Source organism: Drosophila novamexicana, unplaced genomic scaffold, assembly GCF_003285875.2.
Source record: "Drosophila novamexicana strain 15010-1031.04,08,12 unplaced genomic scaffold, DnovRS2.1 tig00001444-arrow-arrow-pilon, whole genome shotgun sequence".
NCBI lineage: Eukaryota > Metazoa > Arthropoda > Insecta > Diptera > Drosophilidae > Drosophila > Drosophila novamexicana.
Window position 1 is genome coordinate 274,273 of NW_020824859.1, and position 22,919 is coordinate 297,191.

Below are 22,919 nucleotides of genomic sequence, written 5' to 3' on the forward strand. Positions count from 1 at the left end.
ATCGAATTGCTTAACGATCTAGCACTTTTTGAATGTTATAAGTGTTGTGTATTTCTATTCAAGGCCATAATATTCTTAAAGTAATGTATTTCAGCGTTCCTCAATATCAATGGAAAACATGTTTTTCAAAATATACAAAATATCACTAGTTTCAATCTGATGCACATTGTTGCTCGTAAGGTTTGAGATGACATTTCCGGATGAGAAATTCATTAAAAGGCAGCCATGGCGGTCGGTCCGGGCTTCTCGTTAACGGGCGTGACAACCATTGCCTGATTATCATAAACATACCCGATTTCAGTTACCACCGTTGTTGGTGTCGTGCTATTCTCTGCCGGATAGCGTGTGCTCAACGGCGTCGCCGTGGTCAGCACGGAGCCCTCGGCAGCGCCTGCTTGTGAATATAAAACGATTGCAATATGAATGATTGCTCAAAATGCAGGTAGTCAAATTAATCGTAGCCTACCTGCCACACTGTTAATCTGCGAAGGTGCCCGCTCAATGTCACGGTAAAAGGCATTCGGATTCTGCATCGTCGTGGCATTGAGATCCTTGCCATTGGCATTGCTCTGCTGCGGCTTGGGCAGCAGCCGGCTCTTCAAGCGCTGCACGCAGTTGCTGTGCCGGCACCAGCTGAGTAACTTCATCGCATAACGTAGGGCAATCAGTATACAGATAATGCTCAGCAGCAGCATCATTATCTGCTGATTGCTCTGGATGTTGTGTATGTCGGCCTTGAGAGGCTCATAGCTGGTGTAGGCTGGAAATGAGATCAAGAGAAATTTGCTAGGTTTTGGCAGTTTCTCAATGGAAGTGTTGTCTACAAGACTTAATTGTTTAGGCAAAGCGGGGGATGCTGGTTCGAATCTCTGATGGTTGAGCGACACAAACGTTAAGGCAAAGAGGCGGATGCTGGTTCGAATGGTTCTAGCCGAAAGCCATCTAAGCCAGGAAAAGTTAAAGGTCTGATTAATATTTTTAGCATTTCTGCTCACGAATACTGATTAAATGTTAATGATAGGGAATCCTTATAAAGAACAAAAATATATATTTGTTTAATAATCACATTAATATGCTTGAACCCAAACCGAAGCCCAAAAAGTAGGCGTTCCCAAGCCTGAAGCAAAGGCTTAAGAGAAGGGCTTTTGAATTATTTATAAATGATTTCTTTTTTAATTAAATACTGTTTACTTTTATTAAATATTCTTTAATTAAAATCTTAATTTATATAAAAATTATTTTAGTTAAAATACAAAATTATGAACTGAAGCGAGAGGCAGGAAAAATGATTCCAGCCACAAGACGAAACCCGGAAATTTTACTTTTGTGCTTGCAGTCCATTTTATGATTAGGTAACCATTAAAAAACTCCGGCTCAATACAGACAAGCAAACATATTAAACAAAAACCCGCGAACCTGTTAATACCAACAGTTACTTATCGAGTACCCAATAGAATTTGCATAGTCAACCAACAATGAGCTAATCAATTGTTTAGGCAATTACAATTAACTGCTGTGAGCTCGAGACGAGAGAGACGAGAGAAGTACCAAACAAGTAAGAGGTTCTAGTCGGAAGCTTCCGACTAGGGAATACCCTGAACCCTCCTCTTCCAACATCAAATGCATATATATATTCTATTTTAGAAGCTATATGTCAAGTTTGGTGACTCTAGCTCTTATTATTTACCAAAATTGCCCAAAAAACAGGATATAGATATCGATTTTTATCGATTGCTTGGAATCGGAGTAAGTTATCGATTATCGGAAACAAACTCGATCTGCTTGGGAACTAGGAGCACCTACATCTAAAGTTTCAAAGTCTCTAGCTCTTATATGTTCTGAGATCCTTGCGTTCATACATACGGACGGACGGACGGACGGACGGACGGACGGACATGGCTAGATCGACTCGGCTATTGGTGCTGATCAAGAATATATATACTTTATGGGGTCGGAGAAGCTTCCTTCTGCCTGTTACATACATTTGGATTTTGCACAAATACAATATACCCTTATACCCATTTTTAATGGGTTCAGTGTATAAAAATGCCGGTTGCCACCGACTGCGCAATACTCTGCCACTTACTCGAGTCTCGCCGGTCTGGTGACTCTAAAACTTTCAGTGCTCCTTCAACTGTGACTTTGGGAAATATGAAAAGAGGGAGCTAGGATGAGCTATTCTTGACTCGATCTTTGGATCTAACTCGTAAGCTGTGGTTGATAAAGATCTATTTTTGTGGGTTAAACGAACTTGATGGGCGTGGCTGCAAAATATACTTGAGAAAGCCCACACTCTACCAAATTGATATCCCAAATTCTTAAAAAAGAGGCGTAAATATAAACAAAAAAACGTTTTTCTGAAAGAAATGTTTTTGTAAATATTTGTACTAGTAACTTCTCTCTTTAGTCAATTTATTTACTTTATTCCTTAGCTTATTTATTTATTTCATTTTTTTTCTGCCTCACTGCATATACCCTTTTTTGTCAACCTCGCAATATATATGGAAAACTTCAATTTAATTACAGGGCCAATCACATGGCAAATGGCTGGCGATGTAATCAGTCGACTCACCTGAGCATTCCTTGATGCAGGTGTCCGCATGATAGTTGTGCGAGCTGTCGTCACAGATGCTCGCGCAGGGCATACAGCTCTCGGCGAACATGGAACAGTACTCATCCACGGGATGACACAGTTTGCCATAGCAATCCCGGCCAGAATTGCCGCTGTCGCCGCCCCGGGCATTATTCGAGGCGGCGGTGGCCAGCGAGAAGCTGGGCAGCAGCGAGGCGCCAATGGAGAGCGAGAGTGGACGCATTTCCCGGCCAGACATGGAACGTACTCTCAAATACTCCTTACTGCGTGCCTTAACTTGTCCGCTTCTTGTTACGATTTTGTCTTTGTTTGGCTTACATAGCGCGCACAGGCGCTGAGATGGGCTCTGCTGAAGTTGTTGGCTGGCCGCACGCTTGGCTATGATTCATAGCCCGGCCCGCACGCTGGCTAACTAGTTGGCCAAGCGTCTTTCTTTTTGAATTGTTTCGTTTTTGGGATCGCGAAGCGTCGAGTCCAGTTCGAGTTTGAGTTGAGTGTAGAGGGTGTGTGTGTGTGTGTGTGTGTGTGTGAGCCGCTTTTCAAACTAGTTTCACTTGTGCAAATTTTGTGCCTTGTTTTTGGCAGCCTGCCAAATCTATTTGCAAGCTATGAACCACAAATGTTAACAGTTTTTCTTTTCAATGCAACACCTTTATTTCCACTTTTTTTGTTTATTTAAAAAAAAAATATCTAGCAGCCTTCGGAGTCTCGAGTTTTCGTCTTTGTCTGCCGCCAGCGACTTGCTTCGAGCCACACTCAACGCGAAACTGGCAACAAAAGCGATCGCGTGGTTGACTCTTACCAAACCGAACTCGGAGTACACACACAGATACACACACACACACACACGTATATGTATAGTGCCTGCTAGAAAGATACTCACACACGTTGTCAGTAGCAAAATGCGCTCAACTTCTCGACTTGACTTTTGTTTATATTTGTTTAACGATTCTCCTCTCTCACGCGCATATTTATCTCAAAATACAATTGTATCTGCGAATGGCAGGTAACTGATTTTCTAGGCCCATGGCACATGTATAGGTGCATATTATGCACGTATTGGTAAGCGTACGTGGTTTAGCTAACTGAGTTTTGTTTTTCATTTTTGTTTTGATACCCTTTCCATTTTGTCAGTCGCTACGTGAAGGGTTACAACTAATCGTTAAATGAAAATATTTGTAAAAATTAAAATTAAGACACAATTTTATAGATTTATGAAATTAAATCAACATAACATAGAATTGCTATAGCATATAGATCTATAGAAAGTATCAAGCGAAATAGAAAATGTTCCGGAAAACTTCACCAAGCTCTGCAATTGCAAGTTCTACAATTTTCTCCACATATCTGCAGGCCTGTAGCTAATCTGATGGCTTCTATGAGAACAACTGCTCGTAAATAAAACTTGTGTCTGAAAAATGTAATAGAAGCAAGTCTGAGAGGGTATTTAAACTGCGGCGCGCCAAAAGTTAACCCGCCAATGTTATTTATTTTATTTTATTTCATTTTTTTTCTGTAATTTGCGCTGAGTATCTTGTGAGCATACTTTGAACCCAACTTGGCTGCTGGGTGCCAACGAAATTCCTAAAATTTGCTAGAGATCAAATACAGCAAAAATTAATAAGATTTTATTTCCGTTTGCCAAAGTGCCCGTTTTATCAGGCAACAACTACGTTGACTCATGTGCTCAGCAGTTGCGTTTCTCCAACACCTGAGTTTGTTTATTTTTATGAATGAAATGTCATTTTATTAAACAAAAACAAAAAGAGAAATCAACGCAATTTGTCTGCAAGGCATTTAGGAAGTTGCAGCTTCAGACCTGCTACTTGAAACTAGCATTGAGATATTGTTGAATTCAGTATTAAAGCACCTATAAATATGTACAAGCACTTGACGTCATGAGTCAACAATAACACTGTGATGCGTTAATTGTTGTAAGCTGTAATTTGTTGTTAAATATTGTTGCTATGCGCAGAGCGAAACCAGTTCTGAGCGAACGCAGCTTGCACAGTTTGAAATAAGGTGTGTGTCTTGGCTTAGTCTTGGCGGGTTGGTGTCTTGGCTGCGCAGGAAAACTCTGTGAATTTAACAAATATTATATAAATATATATATATATAGGTATTATTTATGTTTAATATACTTTACTTAATATATTTATAATGCATTTTGCAACTATTCAATTATACATTTATCTGTTAAAACCGTTTTTAGTTTTTGACGCAAACTCAAATTTTTTGCTAGCGTCTGGCAACACTTTTCACTTGGCGCGCTCAACTGCCGTTGCTTATCGATATATCGATAGTTATTAACGGGCTCATAATTAACTAAACTGGCTCCAAAATTTCGACTTACTCGTTTGCTGAGTTTTTAGGACATTAAGAACTAGTGCGATTCACACTCAATTTATATTTTTAGTATTTTTGATGCGCACACGCAATTTGAATATTCAAAATAGTTTCGGTTGCACGAAAACTATCGAGCTATCGATATGTTAGGCACCAAGCCAACCATCCCCATGGCCGCATTCGTTGAGCGGCTTTCGCTGTTGCATGAGCTGCGGACGCGTCAAGCATTTGCGGCAAAACTGCGAGCCAGCAGACACTTCAATTGCAGCTGCCCCGTGGACGCGCGCGTTTTGTTTGTGTTGTGTTTGTGTGTGTTGCTGTTTGTGTAATTGGTGTGAATTTTATAAATAAATCGCGTGGCGTGAAAGTGAAATGCGTTGCAAGCAGCATAACTAAGCACAAGTGGATGCCACACAGCATAAACGAGACGCAATTAAGTGAAAAATTTCTAAAAAAAAAAAACTAAAGCAAGTCAGGTTTTTGTTGTTGTTTATCTATTGAAAGCGACGCCGACGTCGACGTCGACGCTGACGCCGCTCAACTGGAAGGCGCGGCAGCATCAAACCGAAACCTGAAACTGAAATTGAGCGAAAAACAACAACAAGAACAACAAAAGCTACGTCCTTGAGCTCATAATTAAAACACCTGTTCAAGCGCAACAACAACAGCAACAAGAGCATTTACTCTCTCTCTCTCTCTCTCTCTCTCTCTTCTAACTCTCTTCCTCTGAACAACAACAAAAGAGAGTGAGATGAATAATTTCACAACGACAACGGCCGCCGTGCCCAAAAAGGATGCGCTGCCTCGATCGGGGCATGTTACAGAGGGTAAGTGCAGCCAATTTAGCCATTTTCTAGCTAGGCGCGGAGGTTTTCAGCTGGAAACAGTTGGCATATTACGCAGATCTAGCTTGTTTGCTCTTGCCAATTTGTGTTTAGCAAGCTTTGTCAGCTATTTTTTGGCTTTAGCTTTTTTAGCTACTTTACGGCGAGATTTGGCAACACTACAACACAGATTCTTTACAGATTTTAGCTTGTTGGGTTTCTTTGCCTGAGTGAACAGAGGTAGCATATTATTTCCAAATTAGTCTGGGCTAGGGGCGTGGACGGGGGCGAAGCGTTTGAATGGGATAGACCTGTTCTGAAGCTATGAAACTATGTCATTTCATTTAGGGTGAGTTTTAGATGTTGCCTCTGCAGTTTTGTACAGGAAGCGGCTCGATGTGTCGCAGTTCTAATTGTCATGTTAAATTGGTGTAATAAGTCTTTCAAGTGGCAAATACTTTGAAATAATAACAAGCAGCTAAAATGCACTCAGGTCGCGTTGACACATTCAAGATAATTGGTTAAATTCTAGAAAGGTTAGCTTTCTAATAACCACTTGCAGCTGAGGTGTATGTTGGCTTTAAAATATATATTTATGTTCATATTCGTAACACTTATACGTTATAATATCTGGCATTGACATATGACTTTGCCTGATCTTTGATCTGTGCTACCTATGACGCAAGACACAATTAACCAAGCTGAGGCTTGAACTGTTTGGGAATTCTAAACGATTTCCTATATTCTGTTAAGAACGGCATGCGACTTAAGCGAAGTGTCTAAAACTGTATTAGCCAAACAGTTAAGACTTTTTTTCAGTCATCTTTAGCATTGTCGAAGAGTTAAATGTTTTATAGATTATAGATTATATATAATAGATTATAGACTAAAGTTGATAGATTATATATTACTATAGATTAAAGATTATAGATTATATATTAAACATTATGTTATATAGATTTTAGACGTCTTCTTAGTTGAATTGAAAAATACTGCTGCGTTCCATCTGCACTTGAATAATCTGTAGAACTCTTGAGCATCTAGTTTGCACTCAAATTTAATTAGCAGTTGCTAATTTGCGCCCTCCAAATTATTTTCTGCTGTGGAATACCACTAATATAATTTATTTTATATTAATTATAATATTATATTAAAGTATGACAAACATCTGGTATACAAATAATTAATAAACAAGTTCACAAAGCGCGTTGAGATCGAGTTGAGTTTCTGAAACTTATGCCTGGTCTTCAATTCAGGCGCAAATATTCTCAAATGGACGCCTTTTTTATACACCTGAGTCATAGGTAAACAAAGCCTATTCATAATATTTTCGTAGAGAGCAGGTTTGTTGAACTATGCAAAAGAAAATCTTATGTTATATAATGAAAATATTTCCATAAATTCGAGCCGTCGCCAGAAAGAAACAAAGCCGCACAATTTCTTGCCTCACATTTATAATTGAGCTCAATAATGAAAAGCGCCCGAAGGCATACGAAAACCGAAACTTTAATCAATTAAAAAATAAAAAAAAAACCAGTTACGACATCTGCGACAAAGAGTTGGCAAACTCTAGAGATTTTTAGTCATCATTTTTGTTATGCTAATCAAACTTGTGATTGTTTCAGAGTCTGTGAGCCAAGCCAACGAACTTTCTTTCTGCAGGGGCTCTGTGAGTTTTTGAAAGTTTTTCATGAAACGATAAACAATAACAATGAGCTGCCAGTCAGCAGGCAACAACCAAAACAACAGACAGACGAACAAATTAAACATCAACTTCCAAAACATAAAACGCAGAAATTTCAGCTGAAAATAAACAAATGCCGTCTGCCACGAGGGCAGACCTTAACATTGTAAAATGGAAACTAAAATCTGTTTATTGATTTTGAGAATATTTGCTTTCTTTCGATTTTCAAAGGAAAGCTTTCCTTAATAACTTGCGAGTTCGAAGTGCAATGTTGCTAAAATCTTCAGGGCTTAAATATGGTATAAAATTGTGTACATACAACAACGTTCTTTAAACATGATTGTAAGGCAATTCTAGGAATAGTTGGAGGAGTTATTCAAAAAGTGAAATATTGAAAATCAGCTTAGACTACATGATAAACTACATGCCAAGTTTGGCATACCTAGCTTTTATAGTTTTCGAGCTAAGTCTTTAGAAGCATGTCTCAAAATCGATAATTATCGATATTAGCAGCTGGTCACACTTGCTACGCACAATATCGAAAGCAACCCTCGTCTGCTTAGTCATAGTTTGCACTATTTGGGCGCGGACTGAAAGGGAAAATCTACTCGGAGTCGCGGTGCAAAAATTGTGCTACAAGCACTTTCCATTTAATGCGGCGACATGCAAATACACACACACACACACACCCCTGCTCGAAAAGTATCTTTGTATCTTAAAGATACGCGCGTGCAGCAGGCAACAGCTGACAGTAGCTGGCCGCAGTCAAGTTCTTGAGGCAGCCGCTTCATTTGCGCCCAAGCACGCATAGCCAGAGACAAAAGAAGAGACCCCCACAATGGCAGCCGCAGCACGGAGTTGCAACCATCGAGGCTGCCACTCAACTGTTGGCCTCTTTTTCGCATTATTCTTGCTGACAAACTGGCCGCATGGGAGGGGGGGGGATGGAATGAAACAGTCGACAGTTGCATGACGAGATGCCGGAGCTGCCTCACTTTGCTGCAGCAGTTTATGTGGCATTTTGTTTTCTTCTTCTCTTTCTTTTTTTGTTGCATGCCACAAATGATTCACTTGTCGGCGACAGGATGTGCAAGTGCCAGAAAGAGGTCTCTCCACTTGGCTTTAGCTTAGAGATGCCACCTAAATGCCCAAGTACCCCCAGCCACAGTCACAGGCCCAGCTTCAGCCCCAGCTTCAGTTCCAGCTGCCTGCATAATTGTTTTGGCATACAAAAGGTCTTAAAGGGCCCCTTTTAAAAGGTAAATCCAAAGACTCCAAAATGAGCGCAGAATTCGGTCTGAAAGTTGACATCAACTATACACTAAGAGCTGAGATCGCCTGCGTGAGGCATTAGTTGACTTCTTTAGTGCCTATTCGGGCTTATTCCTTTTGATCTAAACAACTTGAAGCACTGAATACATTTGGCTTGAATAGCTCTTAAGCACTTATGAACTAGTTCATTTCTTAAAAGCAGCCACATTACACATTCTCAAAGTAGGCTCCTGTTTTATCATCAAAGTTGTGCCGAAAAGTTTGCATCTTCCTTCCATAAACCCCACACATATATATTATATTTTACTTACTGATAAACTATTACAATTTGCCGCATTGTAGCCTGTAACTTAAACCCGATTACTCACTTTTCTAGCTATTTTTATGACCCGTTCGCTGAAAACGTCTCGACAAGTTGATCAGGAAATAGTCGCGGGCTATGTAAACCGGATTGTAAAACTATTCGAATTGATTCAGCGTCAGATCTTTGATCTTTTTGGATTTGTTAAGAAATTGTTTATATTTATTGGCGGTTTTAGGGAAGCTACAAAAAGGTTCTAAAAGCGGCTTTCAAAAGGGGTTTAAAGCAAACTTTAAAGCAAACTTTAAACTGTAACACATTTTTGTGAACTTGGTTTTATGCCTTGAGTTATGATTGATTGAAAAACACATCTTCGACCGAAAGTTGAAGTTGGGCAAATCGGAGCGCTATATCATATGTTTATATATAGTTCAAAGTTTGAATTCTTGTAAGAAAACCTTGTTTATTTCTCAAGTTAACTTAAAGAAACTCAGCTAATAAGAGTTTCAGCAATGTTTCATCAAAATCGGGGTACTATATCTTATAGGCATATGGATTGTAACTTGAGTCTATCTGCAATCAAAACTTTGCTAATTTATTTCAATAAATCGTATTTAAACTTACCAATTGTAAACCCTTTGTATGCCTCCAGAAGAAAACGAAGCACTACACTCAAAACAAATTTGCAACTCCAAACAACAACTCCAACTCCAAGCAACAAAAAGTCTATAGAAACTTAAGAAACTTTTTTTCTTTCTTTTGTAATGGGACTTAAATTTGTTAAGAAATTAAAAGTGTGATACAAGGAACTTGTTTTTTTAAAGGCGATTTTGCAAAGCGTTTGCATTTTTTTTACAGTGTATATAAATTCCTATCAAAGAAACGTTTGCTGAAACGTTCGTCTGAAAGGATTATTATTTATTTATTAAGAACAATTTCTGCTTGTATGCAAAAGTAGCACAATTCAACAAATGTTTAAAACTTTACTTAAATGTAGAAAATATCTTAATACAATTAACTAAGTTATTCGTTTAGAACAAGCTCTTGACATGCTTCTAAAGTAGAAATACTCTCCATTAAGCTCGTTGCACGTTTTGAGCAGCTTTTGTTCTTAACCCGAGACACAAAATTGGCGTATTCTTTTTTCTCGTTTGTAAATTGCGGAAAATGCATGACTTTGCCTCAATTTAGGAGAAAGTTGAAGAGCTGCCATAAAAAAAATGAAATTACGCTAATTTTAAAAGCCAGCATAATTATTGGCAATTCGCTTTTAGTTTGAGTGCTCAGATTTGCGCAAGCTATCAATCAATCAATCAATCAGTCAGTGCAACTGCAACCCGTTTAACCGGCAGCTCATTCAAATAGTTTGCTTCTTTCTTTTTTTGTTTTTTTGTGCCTCATAATGAGCTAAATTCTTGGCAGCGGCAGCTTCTTATCAACAACTCCATGGCCCTGGCTAGGGTCAATGTTTGGTAACACAATACACACACACACACAGACACTAGTATACACACATGTGTGTGTGTGTGTGCATTCTTGCTGCATCTTCAGCTCGTTTCTGTGTGTATCCATCAGCTGCAACATTCAAATAGTCAACGTCGCGTCGGCGTCGCCGTTGCAGCCACATTTTTGTTTGGGTTTCTGTTTGTGGCAAGCGTCTCCTCTAGCTGGCCCCGCCCCACATGCTGCTTGCCTCTTGCCAGTGGCATGTTCAACAACCTTGAGTCAGGTTTTTCCACTTTCAGCCGCTAATCAATGCAACAGCGTCGACAGCATTTTTCCTGCTTTTGCTGCTGCTGCTGCGCTCTCATAAGCATTTTTCCTTCGACTTTCCAATTCGGTTTTCCGCCTCTTTACCATAGTTTTTCATATGTCTTGCATATGCATAAATTTTGTTCAGGTTTTTCATTCGAATTTTACATATCCCATTTTTGTTGTGTAACTCTTCACGCGATCCACAGACCGAACCATTCATGCATAGACCACAATTTGAACCTGCTCGCTTCCACCGAAAGAGACAGCAACTAAGAGAGTGAGAGAGAGACGGAGAGAGAGAGAGAGGGCGAACGAAAGGTGGGTGGGAAAAATCATTGAGGGAAGCCCCACAACGCAAAAGTGCCATTTGTGAAATGCTGCGAACTGAAAATGAATTTGAAATTGAAATTCAATCCACTTTGAAGGTTAATTGAGGACTTTCCACAAATTGTTGCACTAAAAGTTGCGGGTGTTCAATGCATTTAGGCAAAAACTGCAGGTAGAGCTCTTCAAATTGCCCCCCCAACAACAAAATGAAATAGATTCCTTAATTAATTGCCTCTAAAACATGGCATACTTGGAATACTATCTAAATGATTGGATGAATTGGTTCATTATTTGACTTCTAGATTGATTTTACTTGAGTTTAAAAGTTATTAAAAGAAGTTACTTGTTTCTATTCTCAAATTTTTTTAGCTCAAACGAATTTTCTTTAATTTAAGCTTAAGATAATATTGGAAAAGTGCAACGATTTGCGGCAGAGTTTTCTCTTTGATTTTCTAGTCTTAAAGTATTTTGTAATTCAAGCTTGAATATTTCTTTCAAATAAATAAAAAATATATCAAAAATCTTTATTTAAGACAAATGTAATGCAATTTTTTCACATTTTCATACATTTTTACCTTTTAATTCTAAATCTTTAAATATTGTTCTTCAACAATTTTTGGGCATACATAAACCAAAAACTGTTGACCAAATTATGTATGAAGCATTGATAATTTTGAAAAAATTTACAATTAATTTGTTTTGAATTAAAAAAAAAAGCATTATATATAAACAACTGTTATAACTTGGTACAAACTGAAGCGATTTTAATGCAAATGGACTTTTTGTTCATTAATAAATTAATTATTTCAACATTCGAATGTTCAAAAGAAGCTGTTCGATATTTCTCGAAATATTTGCCTCTTTCACATGCTAAAAAATATTGTGATAAACAAAAGAAGCTCTTAAATTAAGTATCAAAATTGTTTGAAAAAAGGATATAAATGAGTATCGCATGTGTTTTAAAAAGGGACTGAAAATGAGTATCAAAAGTTTTTTAAATAAGTGTTTTAAAAAGGGTTCAAAAATGAGGTTCGAGCTGTCTTAAACAGGTATAATTTATATTAATATGATCGTAAGAAACCTTCTTGTGAACCTGAAATGAGTTTCCAGAATTCTTTGTGAAGCACCTCATTGTTCAAATTTCCGCCTCGTAAGCAGCAGAGATTAACACCTGAGATCTAAGCCAACATGGTGCCAAGATCAGCTGACTGTGCCAAAAAAAAAAAAAGAAGAAAAAACAAAAATGTTTTTCGCTGTTGGAATTTCAGAGAACGCCGCGTGACGCATGAGCCGGAGACTCGTATTCTGGTGACTTACTAACCCGTTCCAAGAGCGCTCGTTTTTTGGCCAACTCAATAAACGGACGGCGACCCACATTGCAGCCACATGCAACACACACACACACACACAGAATAGTTGTCACTTTTTGTTGTTGTTCGGGTTAACTGTTATTTGGCGCAAAAAGAAACCCGTTCCGGGGCAAGGTAAATATTTATTTCACAATACATACAATACAACGCGACGCCAAAAGAAGCACAATAAATCAGCTGTCATTATAATATTTTATGGAGTTATTTACCTGGCTTATCAATCAGTTTTTTTACGTGTGTGCCAGTGTAAGTGTGCGTGTGTGTGTGTGTGTGCCTTTACAGGAAATGCAAAGAATTTCAAATTTCTTGTGACAAATGCAGACAACAGCTGCAAACTTTATTTTTCCACTTTGGAGGCGCACAAAACAATACACCTAGACATATTTGCCATATTTTTTAACTGCCCAGCCCATTTCCTGTGACTCTTAAAAAATAAAACGAAAAAACGAACAAAAGCACAACAAAAAAAATTGAATATTTATTTAACGGCCAGCGTAAAAAAGTACTGTAAGTTGATTTCAACATTTGCTGACCAGTCCAAAGGCAAAGTTTAACTTATTTTTACCATTTTCATGTGCTGCCCGTTGTGCATAATAACGTGCTAGGGTTCTAGCCCAAGGCATGCACAGCCATGCCATACCCTGTAAAAATAGAAAATATCAACAAAATGACAACAAGTTGAATTCTAAATTCTAAAATAAATGATTTCAATTCCAAATAAATTATTCTTGTAAAATCAAGAGGTTTCTCAAAAAAAAGAAGAAAAAAATTAAAGAAAATAAAAAAATTATATTTAAAATTAAATTTAATTGTATCACAAATCAATTACTTTATGTATATAAATACATAAAATTTTGTTCAAAAATAATATTCTTAAATAGGGAATGTGACAAGATTTAAAAAAATAATATTGCAACTAAATTATTAAATAATGAATTCTTAGTTTATTATTTAAAATTTTCCTGGTCCATTATAATTATTTTTTACATTTTCAAAAATTTTTGTAGAATTTACTTAAACGCTTTTCTCTGCGTTTTTAATTGATTAATAATAATGAATCCCAAAGTATTTCAAGCTCAACTTACTTTCTGTGACTAGCCGGTGGCAAACGCACTATAAAACTAGCATACCCCAAACGTTTGTTGAACAGGGTACGCAAAGCTGGGCTTCTGCGGGGCATTATAAAGAGCGAAAGCAAAGCGCAAAGCGCAAACGAAAGAACAACACAAGAGACTTTGTAAGTAATATGTATGCTGAAAGCACAATAAACACATGCCAATGGCTGGAGAACAAGCCGGAGGGGAAGAGGGGGCGAGGGGGGGAGAGGGGCAAATGCGAATACGCTGAAGTCGGCGCAAATGTGTAAGACGAGTCCGGGGCCAACCTGAGCAATCACGCCGAACCGTATATCGAGTGGGGCAACAACTGAGCAAAAAGATACTTATGCACAGCAGCAGATACAGTTTTGCCGAGCACACAGATGCACTGGCAGATACAGATACATTTGCGGATACAGATACAGATACATTTGCGAATACAGATACAGATACATTTGCGGATACATTTACAGATACATTTGTATAGACCGTTGCACACTAAGTGCACTCAGTGAGAAATCAAATGCAGAGGCAAGCCGCTAAATTGATTATGGCTGCAAGTATTTTCTCTACTTTTTTGCTGTTTGCAGCGGGGCGTGGCAAAGGAAGGAGGCGCCCCCAATTGTGTGGCACTTGCACTTCCGCAAATTGCAGTTAATTAAGCAAACGCAGCGCCTGCAACTGCAACTGCGACTGCAACAGCCGACAGTTTGTTGTCAGGCCACATAATTCAGCCAGCTAGGGGCTAAACTAATTTCTAAGCGCGGCGACGGGTCAGAGTTCAGCTAATTGCCGACTGACAGTTTAAAGTCAAGGAACCTTTAAATTAACGCGACCGCCTTCAAGTGTGTCTGAGTGTGCGTGCGAGTGTGTGCCTAGATAAGAGAAGAAAAAGAAAACTAAAAGAAATGTCAAAATTGCATGAAATTAATGAGAGAAACGTACGACTGTCAGATACTAGAAACAATTTCAAAAGAAGTAATGAATAGCTGTCACATATAATTATATACACACGCAGAGATTGATAAGGGGAGGGTGGAGTTCGTCTAGATAGCTAGATAAAAGACTTTCAAAACTAGTTGGAAAAACAAAAATGGAAAACAAAAATAATTGTTTATCAAACTGTAGATGAATAAACTAGACTAGTTTTCTGGCGACTATTAAGTGTAAGTTGAACTTGAAAAAAAAACGAGAAGGTAAGCTAAGATTTCATATCCTTATAGACATTTGCCTTTTGCAGAATGTAAAAATAGTATAGCTCGTAATAGATAATAGAATATTTGTTGCATACAAAAACTCATTTCTTGAACGATTTATTCTATATTGAAGATTATATTGCGATATTGATAAGATTTAACTAAGCTAATCCCGTGTTTTTTTCAAGATATCTTAATAAACAAAAAGTGTTTCATACAAGAACCTCATTTTCGACCGATCGTTCTATGGCAGATCAATGATATAGTGGTTCGATCCGTCTGAATCCGAGATCTATATCTCTTTATCAACTCAGCTGTTGATGTTGATATGGAATATATATACTTTATGGGGTCGCAGATGTCTCCTTCGTCACACATTTCATGACAAAATTATAATACCCTCTACAAGGGTATAAATATGTTTTTTACGGTCAGTTAGGCAAACGAATATCTAGTCTAGAATGTTAGGCTAGACTATGGACTTAGTATCATCTTAGTCAAAAGCGCCTTGGAATATTGAAGAAAATTTGAAGGAATTTGTTTCACGATCATTTTCTTCTAAATATTAGATACATTTTAAAAAGCAAGAACATATTCTAACCTTATTCAATTTTTCATACCTGACTTTTTCCTAACAGAAATAGAGCTAATAATATTTTTTTTCTCAGTGTACACACTTTAATTTTTGCCGCCACTTTCGTCTGACACTTTCCATTTTAAAAGACCGCAGCAAACAATTCACAGAGTTTAGTCTATAGAGCTTGCCCCAAAGCCAACCAATTACCAACTACTCCGGGACTAATGATAAATGACAGCGAGGCATAAACACAGACAGAGAACAGCAACAACAACAACAACAACAACAACAGCTGCTGCTTAAATATAATCTGACAATCAACAAAATTCTCTTTACACACACACACACATAATTAAAAGTACTTTTTTTATTTGTGTGCCACGCTTTCGCTTATCAACAGGCAAAGATCTTAGTGCCCCATCAAATCGATCAAAAGCTGACATCCGCTGCAGTTACAAGTCCCGCACCCCCCCCCCCTCAGTCCCTCCTCCCTTCTAGACCCACTCCAGCGTATCTGGAGCTGCATCAGCTGCATTTCCGTGAAGTGCGACGAGCATGTGCATCTTCAATGGAATGCCTTTGTTTAAGCTGCTGCTGCTGCTCCCCCCTGCCCCCTGCCCCCTGCCTCCTGCCCCTGCCCCGCTGCTCGCCCCGCCCCCGCCCACCTGGCCTTAGCTACTCGAATCTGAAGACGTGACTCATCGGGTTTTTATTACTTTCTGGTCTCTTACGAGATTATAATATGCTCTTGCGGTGCTTCATTAGATTCCGATTGGGTTTGGGTAATTTGATAGGGTCAGTGATTGGGGGCATGCATTTAATATCAGTTGACGTTTAATATATAAATATATATAAAAGTATTCATTTGCTATACCCTGTAACAATTCAAATTGGGTATATTGACTATGGAAAAGACTGTTGAGTAAAGACTCGCTTAACTCTAGCCATGATTTTCTGTCTTTATATGCCATAAAAGCTAGTTACTTTACATTTTCTTTTAATAAGGGATAGTTCTTCCGATTTTCCGATAATCGAAAAAGCCGATTAAAGCCTCATGTCTTAAATTATCGATATATTAACCCTTATCTCTAAAGTCGATAACAACGTAATGCGTCAAATTATCGATATTTTCACCTGAAATCGAGAACGCCTATAACATCCTCATGCTACAAAATATCGATAGTTATTCCTTCTAAGGTCTATCGAATCGATAACAGCCGCATGTTCAAATTATCTATATTTATGCCATTTCCACTCAAATCGATAACATGCTTTATTCGATATTTTTGATATTTTCCTGCAGTCGATAACCACCTCATGTTGCAAACTATCGATATCTCTTCTCATTTAAATGAAATCGATAAATATCGATCGATTGATTTTAAGCTCAAGTGTCATGTGATTTGTGGTATAACTGCGCTTTGCTAGAGATCTGAAAATTTTTATAAAAAACGGACTAAAATCTAATTTATTTGTAAATTCTAAGGCAAGTAGTTGCAGAAAGAAGTTCCTAAACTATGGGGCTGGGTTTTTATGCATGAATATCTGACACAGGGTACCTCATAGTCGCGCACTCTCCACTCTTCTTCGGTTTTTATGACATGCAATCAAGCTGGGCAGCTGCCACTTTATGGCCAAGCCATCAAAATGTGATTAGAGCGAGCCTTAATAACTTAAGCATCTCCTCCGTTTCTCCCGTTTCAGTTTGCAAGGAATGGCTCGTGCGTGAGGACGGCGCCCTGGCCTACAAGCTGCAGTCCCAGGAGAGTAAGTGCTTCGACCTTTCATAGCATTAGATTGCATTTTAATTCTTTGTTCTCTCTCTCTCCCTCTTTCTCTCTCTCTCTCTCTCTCTCTCTCTCTCTCTCTTCCTCTAACTCGGCAGTTAACGACTTTTATAAGGGCAATCGCTATAGGAACGCGGTGGTGCGCGAAGATTTCCCCACGGCTCTGCATGAGCAAATCAAGGAAACAGAACAGGCCCAGCGTCAGGTGGAGGCCTACAGGAGACGCCTCACCGAACAGTAAATATTTAATGCTCAATTTTTTCCATATTCTGTGCTTAATATTCTCTTTTATCTGGCAGGGAGGAGCACGATAAACGCATTGCCAAAGAAATTGCCGACAAGCTGGAACGCGATCTGCAGGAACAGCAGCAAAAGGAGCTGCAGCAAAGCGAGCTAATAGCACAGAAAATGCAGGTGCGTTCACAGAGATTGGGAAAGAAATCTGGAAAATGGAGAAATTAAATGGGATATTAGATAGATGCGATACGTGACAGGGGTTTGGGAAACTCTCGAGGCGACAAAACGGTTATGAGCCATAATGATTTGAACCAGCAACTTCACTTTTTATTTTATTTATGATAAATTCGAGCTTGAATCAACAATTATAAAATAGAAAGTAAATATTTTCTTTGAATACATGAAGAAAGTAGATGAACCAAGCTACGAACCATGAATTAATATGAATATGAAGCTAGATTATAGAAAACTAGGCTGATCCTAAGGCTTGGTTAAAATCGATCGATATGGTATATTGTTAACAGATTTAAGCCAAATTTTGTTTCTTTTTCATTATCAGCCAAACAAATATTAATATATGTTTAAGCACTATTACAATAAGTTACCTGGCATCGTCTGAGCCAATTTCAGCCTGCTGTAGTTGAGCCGGCGACCTTACGCTTGTTAGTTCAAAGCACAAATTCCTAAGCCTGGCATTTCGCGCTGTGTTCTCCTGGTATTGGGTATTAAAATGCCTTTGCTGTTGTGATATTTAAGCTGTTATGTTGAAAATCTCTCCATGCATTGCAGGAAATCTATGTGAATCTGCCGCCCGTGCCTCCGCCAGCAACGCGGGACAAGAGCCGCCCGCCGCCGCGACCAGCCAAAGCAAGTATACGCCAGCAACAGCAACAGCTGCAACAGCACGAACCCAATGGCAGCCTTGAGCCCAGCACCTCACAGCAAGCTAGATATCTCAGTCAGCAGCAGCAACCGTTGCAGCTGCAGCAGCAACACTTTTCACAAACAGACAACTATGTAGGACTCTCGCTTATACCAAATATTGTTGATATGCCAGCAGCAGCAACAACACACAGTAGACTACACCCAACACATGCACCGCCCAAACAGCTGTTGGTGAGTGATGCTGAACACGCGCCAACAACAGCAGCAACAGCAACAGCAATAACTACGGCACAGCAACAGTCACGCCAGCAACACGCACATCAATCAGCACGTCGCCTAGCACCAGCTCCATCCACATTGCACAGCACCACCTCATCCCAGCACACGACACCTACACACATCAATCATGATGAGCTGGTGGATTATGCCGATGTTGCTGACAGCATACGCGGCCTGTCAGCAGCAACAGCAGCCGCTGCAGCAGCAACAGCAGCAACTATTGGTGATGCGGCCATGCCGCCACGTTCAGCCTCACACGAGAACTTACTGCGTACCGAACCCAAATTTCAGAAATTATCGCCGGAGAAGTACGATCAAATGGTGGGCAACTTTGCGCTGGGCAATGCGAAGGCCGCCGAGCGGCACATGCAACAGCATGCCGATGACATTGAGCTATATGTGGATCCCTGCGATTATGCGAGCCTGCGCGAAATTGGTTTGCCGCCGGAGGAGTTGCACGAGCTGAGCAAGAAGCTCAAGCAGGAGCAGAAGGATGAGGTGCAGTTGAAAAATTATCTAGACATGTCACATGTCATTCATGTTCTTTCGTTTATTGCAGCTGTTGGCGCGTCGCCTGCAGGCCATCGAGAGCAAGGATAGCGTGCGGCAGGAGATACGCGATCGCATGCTGGCCATCGAGGCGCAGGACAAGGAACTGGCCAAGATGCTGCAAGAGCGCGTAAGTTGCATAAATTAAATAAATATATTGTTTTTGGTGTTAAGTAGAAAAAGCCAAAGCTTATCAATATTTCTTAAATTGAATTAATTTAATGTCCCTTATGATCTGCCAACTAAATTTCTAGTACGGAAAAAATATATTCAAATTACGGAAACAAAAAATTTCTGCAGTTAAGGTAATAAAACATTGGATTTATCTCTGCCTAGATAAGATTAGCTATGTTGCCTGATGATGCTAGCAGCTGATCAAAAATCATATTGGTTCGATAGCTCAGCGCGTTTAAACTTAATCGATAATTATCGATTTTTGGATGAGACTTTTTTGGCCATATCTTGGAACTATGGTAGCTAGACACGCTGGTTCAGAGTATTTACCTTATTGAAGATTTAGGAACTGGAACAAAGAGGCAAACCTTCTGATGATTGGTTGAGTTTTGAACGAGTTATGGGGGTGGGAAATTTCGGCTTCTGTCTATATAGATTATTGGAGGTACTAAGTATATATAAAACTGTTTGTCGTGACTGACTGACTGAAACACAAAGATGTGTGTTTTTGTAGAATCCAAGCTTTCTCGGTAGAAATGCGATTCAAAGATTTTTTGGGCCTCTTTGTACATACATGCATGCATGTATGCAAGTTTTTTTTAATATATGCAAACATGCATGCATGCGTACATGTATGAAAACACGCAAGGATACCTACACACAGGCACACATACATATATACACGCATACATATATACATTCATATACATGTATTCACATAAACATGCATGCAGAAACATTTGTATGTTTGTGTGCATTTCTGCATATACATGTATGCATGTTTTTTTGCATAGATGCAAACATTCCAGCATGCAAACATGCATACATTCATAAACACACACACACATATATTCATACATAAATACATACATACATGCATGAATACATGCACACATGCATACATACATATATACATACATACACATACATACATACATAAATACATACAAACATACATAGATGCATACATGCATGAATACATACACACATACTTACATGCACACATGCATACATACATACATACATACATACATACATACATACATACATATATACATACATACATATATACATATATACATACATACATACTTACTTACTTACATACATACATACATACATACATACATATATATATACGTACATACACACATACATACATACATACATACATACATACATACATACATACATACATACATACATACAACAAAACACCACCAAAAAAAAAAACACCAAAAAAAAATCACCAAAAAACAAATACTACTTATTAGCTAAGCATGAAAACCTACGGGGCCTACCTGAGTTATTGAGAATCGAGGAGGAGAGCACTTGGTAAAAATTCGTTTTATTTAAATTTGCGGCGTAGCGACAAATAAACTTGGTCTGCGTTTGGTATTAGAAACAAACATATGTTTGCATACATATACATATGCACACTGACACACACACATACATACATACACACACACATATATATAATACTTATATGCCTTCATAAAAAATACTTGCATTATTATACATTTTGTTCCAAAGTATAATTGTTTTCATGTTTAGTTATATTCAATAGTACATATATTTAGTATATGGTATAAAGTATATATAATATTTACAACTAAATCCCATTTAAATCAATCCGCAGGAGAAAGCCAAAATGAAGCGCGCCAAGGAGAAGGCGCGCCTGCGCAAATCGCAGCAGAAGGAGTCTGGAGCTGGCGGCGGCGCTGGCAACGGGGTGAACAGCCTGCTTTGCGGCACGAACGGCTCACATTGCGGCCCGCTGCTGGCGCTGCCACAGGACTGCCTGTCCGCCGCACAAGCGCCAGCCGACATCGATGTGGAGGCCTATTCGAATCCCATAGATGTGCTCAACAGCAGCCGCGAGCAGCGCCAGCCCAATGGCACCCTGACCAATGGCAGTCTCGGGCGGGACAGCGGCTCCTCGCACGGCGGCTCGATGCAGCGGCAACAGCGACAGGCGGCGGCGGCGGCGGCAGCCAGCAGTCTGACACGCGGCGAGGATGACATCTATACGCTGCCCGTGGACAGCTGTCGGCCGGGCGGACACGGCGCTCAGCGGCCCATCTCACTGCACCTGGCCGCGGAGTCCGTGCAGCAGCACAATTCCATGACGCGGTAAGCCCCTGAATTATGAATCCTTTCAAAGTTGTTCCTCAAAACTGCATTTATTCCAGTTCGGAGCACTTTGGCTCGGAGGCGGGCTCCCATGACAGCACGCTGTCCAGCGGCCACGATGTCGGACCGCATCTCAAGTACTCCAAGTCCGGCAACTTTGGTATATATGTATTTAAAGGCCTCACTGAAATCGATTGCTATATGTTTAAATTAATATATTTTACCGTGTAGATCAAAGCGCCAGCCCCACGCCGCCTTATATGCCAATTCAGGGTACGCGCCGATCGAATTCAAGTGAAGATCGTAAAAAGAAACTGAAGGACAACAAGTGCACGCATCAGTGAAGGAAGCAGCTGCCCAACCTTTGCTTTATCTACTATAATTAATTAATTTCTTCGAAAACAATGCAATTGTTCAGCTCACATCAACTTTCATAGAAATAAACTTAGCTTTTGCATTAGCTTTATTCTAATGCCTGTTGTGCATGGTATCAGTTAATAGATAACAGATAAAGATAACAGATAACTCAGTTATGAGTTCACAATAAATGTTTGTTAATAAGTCAATTGAATGAGTTGTGTTTCGTGTTGGCTGAAAGCATCAGTTGTAACTAGAACATAAGAATGAAGCCCAATTGAGCGGAACTGTAAACATAAGGCTACAAGACTTTTGTCGCTGCTTGACGCTTGCGATTCTCAATCAGTTCAAGCTGCGAAAAGCACACAAGCCATTTGCATTTCTCGAGTCAAGTGCAAAAGTCCAATATGTTATCAGACCCGGAAGATTCGAGAGATGCAGACAAACAGCTCCGTTTTTAATTTTTATATCTTTTCAATAAATTAAAAAACCCTTTGTAGCCAAATAATATACATTCTGAGAAGCAAGATAGAACTTCTTGAAAAGTATAACAAGTTTTTTCTATATAAGAAAATTCGTTTTTAAAAGACTTTTTAGAGTGATTCGATATTGATAAGATTTGTCAGCATATCGAAATTACTCAATTCCAATTCTTTAAATATATATATAAAAAAAACAAACGTTTTTGTGACAGCTTTAAGATGGAAAGACAGACGTACCGGAAGATATAGGTATATTAAGTCAACTGCCGACATGAATCAAGAATAATTATACCTTTTGCCTGATGCGGCTATGTCTAGATGTGTTTGGGATAAGCTCGCTCAATTCAAGAGGAAAGAGATTAAATGTACCAAGATATGTTTCATGTGTCTTGCAAAGGCAGATCTCCTGCAAGGCTTTAGGATATCTACGGTACGGTGAAGACTTACCCTTGGAGATGTGAACAATACGGATAGACGAACAATTCTATATCTTTTTCAACTCGGTTGTTGATGCTAATATGAAATATATATATACTTTATGAAGTTGGAGATAACTTCTTCTATGCGTTACAAATTGCAGGAACCTTAAATATTAATATTGAATTATAATGTAGACTTCTCTCCTCTGAGCCAACCTTACATATCTTACATATTTCCTTGTAATGGATTTATATATATATATATATATATA

General features: G+C 39.0%; 2 protein-coding genes across 7 annotated transcripts; one reads left to right on the top strand and one right to left on the bottom strand.

Moving 5' to 3' along the window:
- Positions 1-67: 67 nt before the first annotated feature.
- Positions 68-3,333, bottom strand: LOC115767701 (protein grindelwald). Of its 2 annotated transcripts, none has more exons than XM_030711995.1 (3): positions 2,573-3,333; positions 467-760; positions 68-391 (listed from the first exon to the last, which is right to left on the bottom strand). In XM_030711995.1, exons 1-3 carry the CDS (start codon positions 2,829-2,831, stop codon positions 213-215), a joined length of 732 nt encoding a protein of 243 aa, XP_030567855.1. In that variant the 5' UTR covers positions 2,832-3,333; the 3' UTR covers positions 68-212. The 2 variants fall into 2 exon arrangements, with proteins under 2 accessions (XP_030567855.1, XP_030567854.1); XM_030711994.1 differs by having other exon boundaries at positions 68-394.
- Positions 3,334-5,143: 1,810 nt separating this feature from the next.
- LOC115767713 (mediator of RNA polymerase II transcription subunit 15) lies at positions 5,144-22,848 on the top strand. Of its 5 annotated transcripts, none has more exons than XM_030712014.1 (10): positions 5,144-5,766; positions 17,047-17,109; positions 17,228-17,366; positions 17,429-17,543; positions 18,156-18,482; positions 18,822-19,028; positions 19,090-19,209; positions 20,896-21,389; positions 21,449-21,549; positions 21,621-22,843. In XM_030712014.1, the coding sequence occupies exons 1-10, from the start codon at positions 5,691-5,693 to the stop codon at positions 21,731-21,733; spliced, it is 1,755 nt and encodes a 584-aa protein (XP_030567874.1). In that variant the 5' UTR covers positions 5,144-5,690; the 3' UTR covers positions 21,734-22,843. The 5 variants fall into 5 exon arrangements, with proteins under 5 accessions (XP_030567874.1, XP_030567875.1, XP_030567876.1 ...); XM_030712015.1 differs by having other exon boundaries at positions 18,156-18,383; XM_030712016.1 differs by having other exon boundaries at positions 18,156-18,233; positions 21,621-22,841.
- The last annotated feature ends 71 nt before the right edge of the window (positions 22,849-22,919 follow it).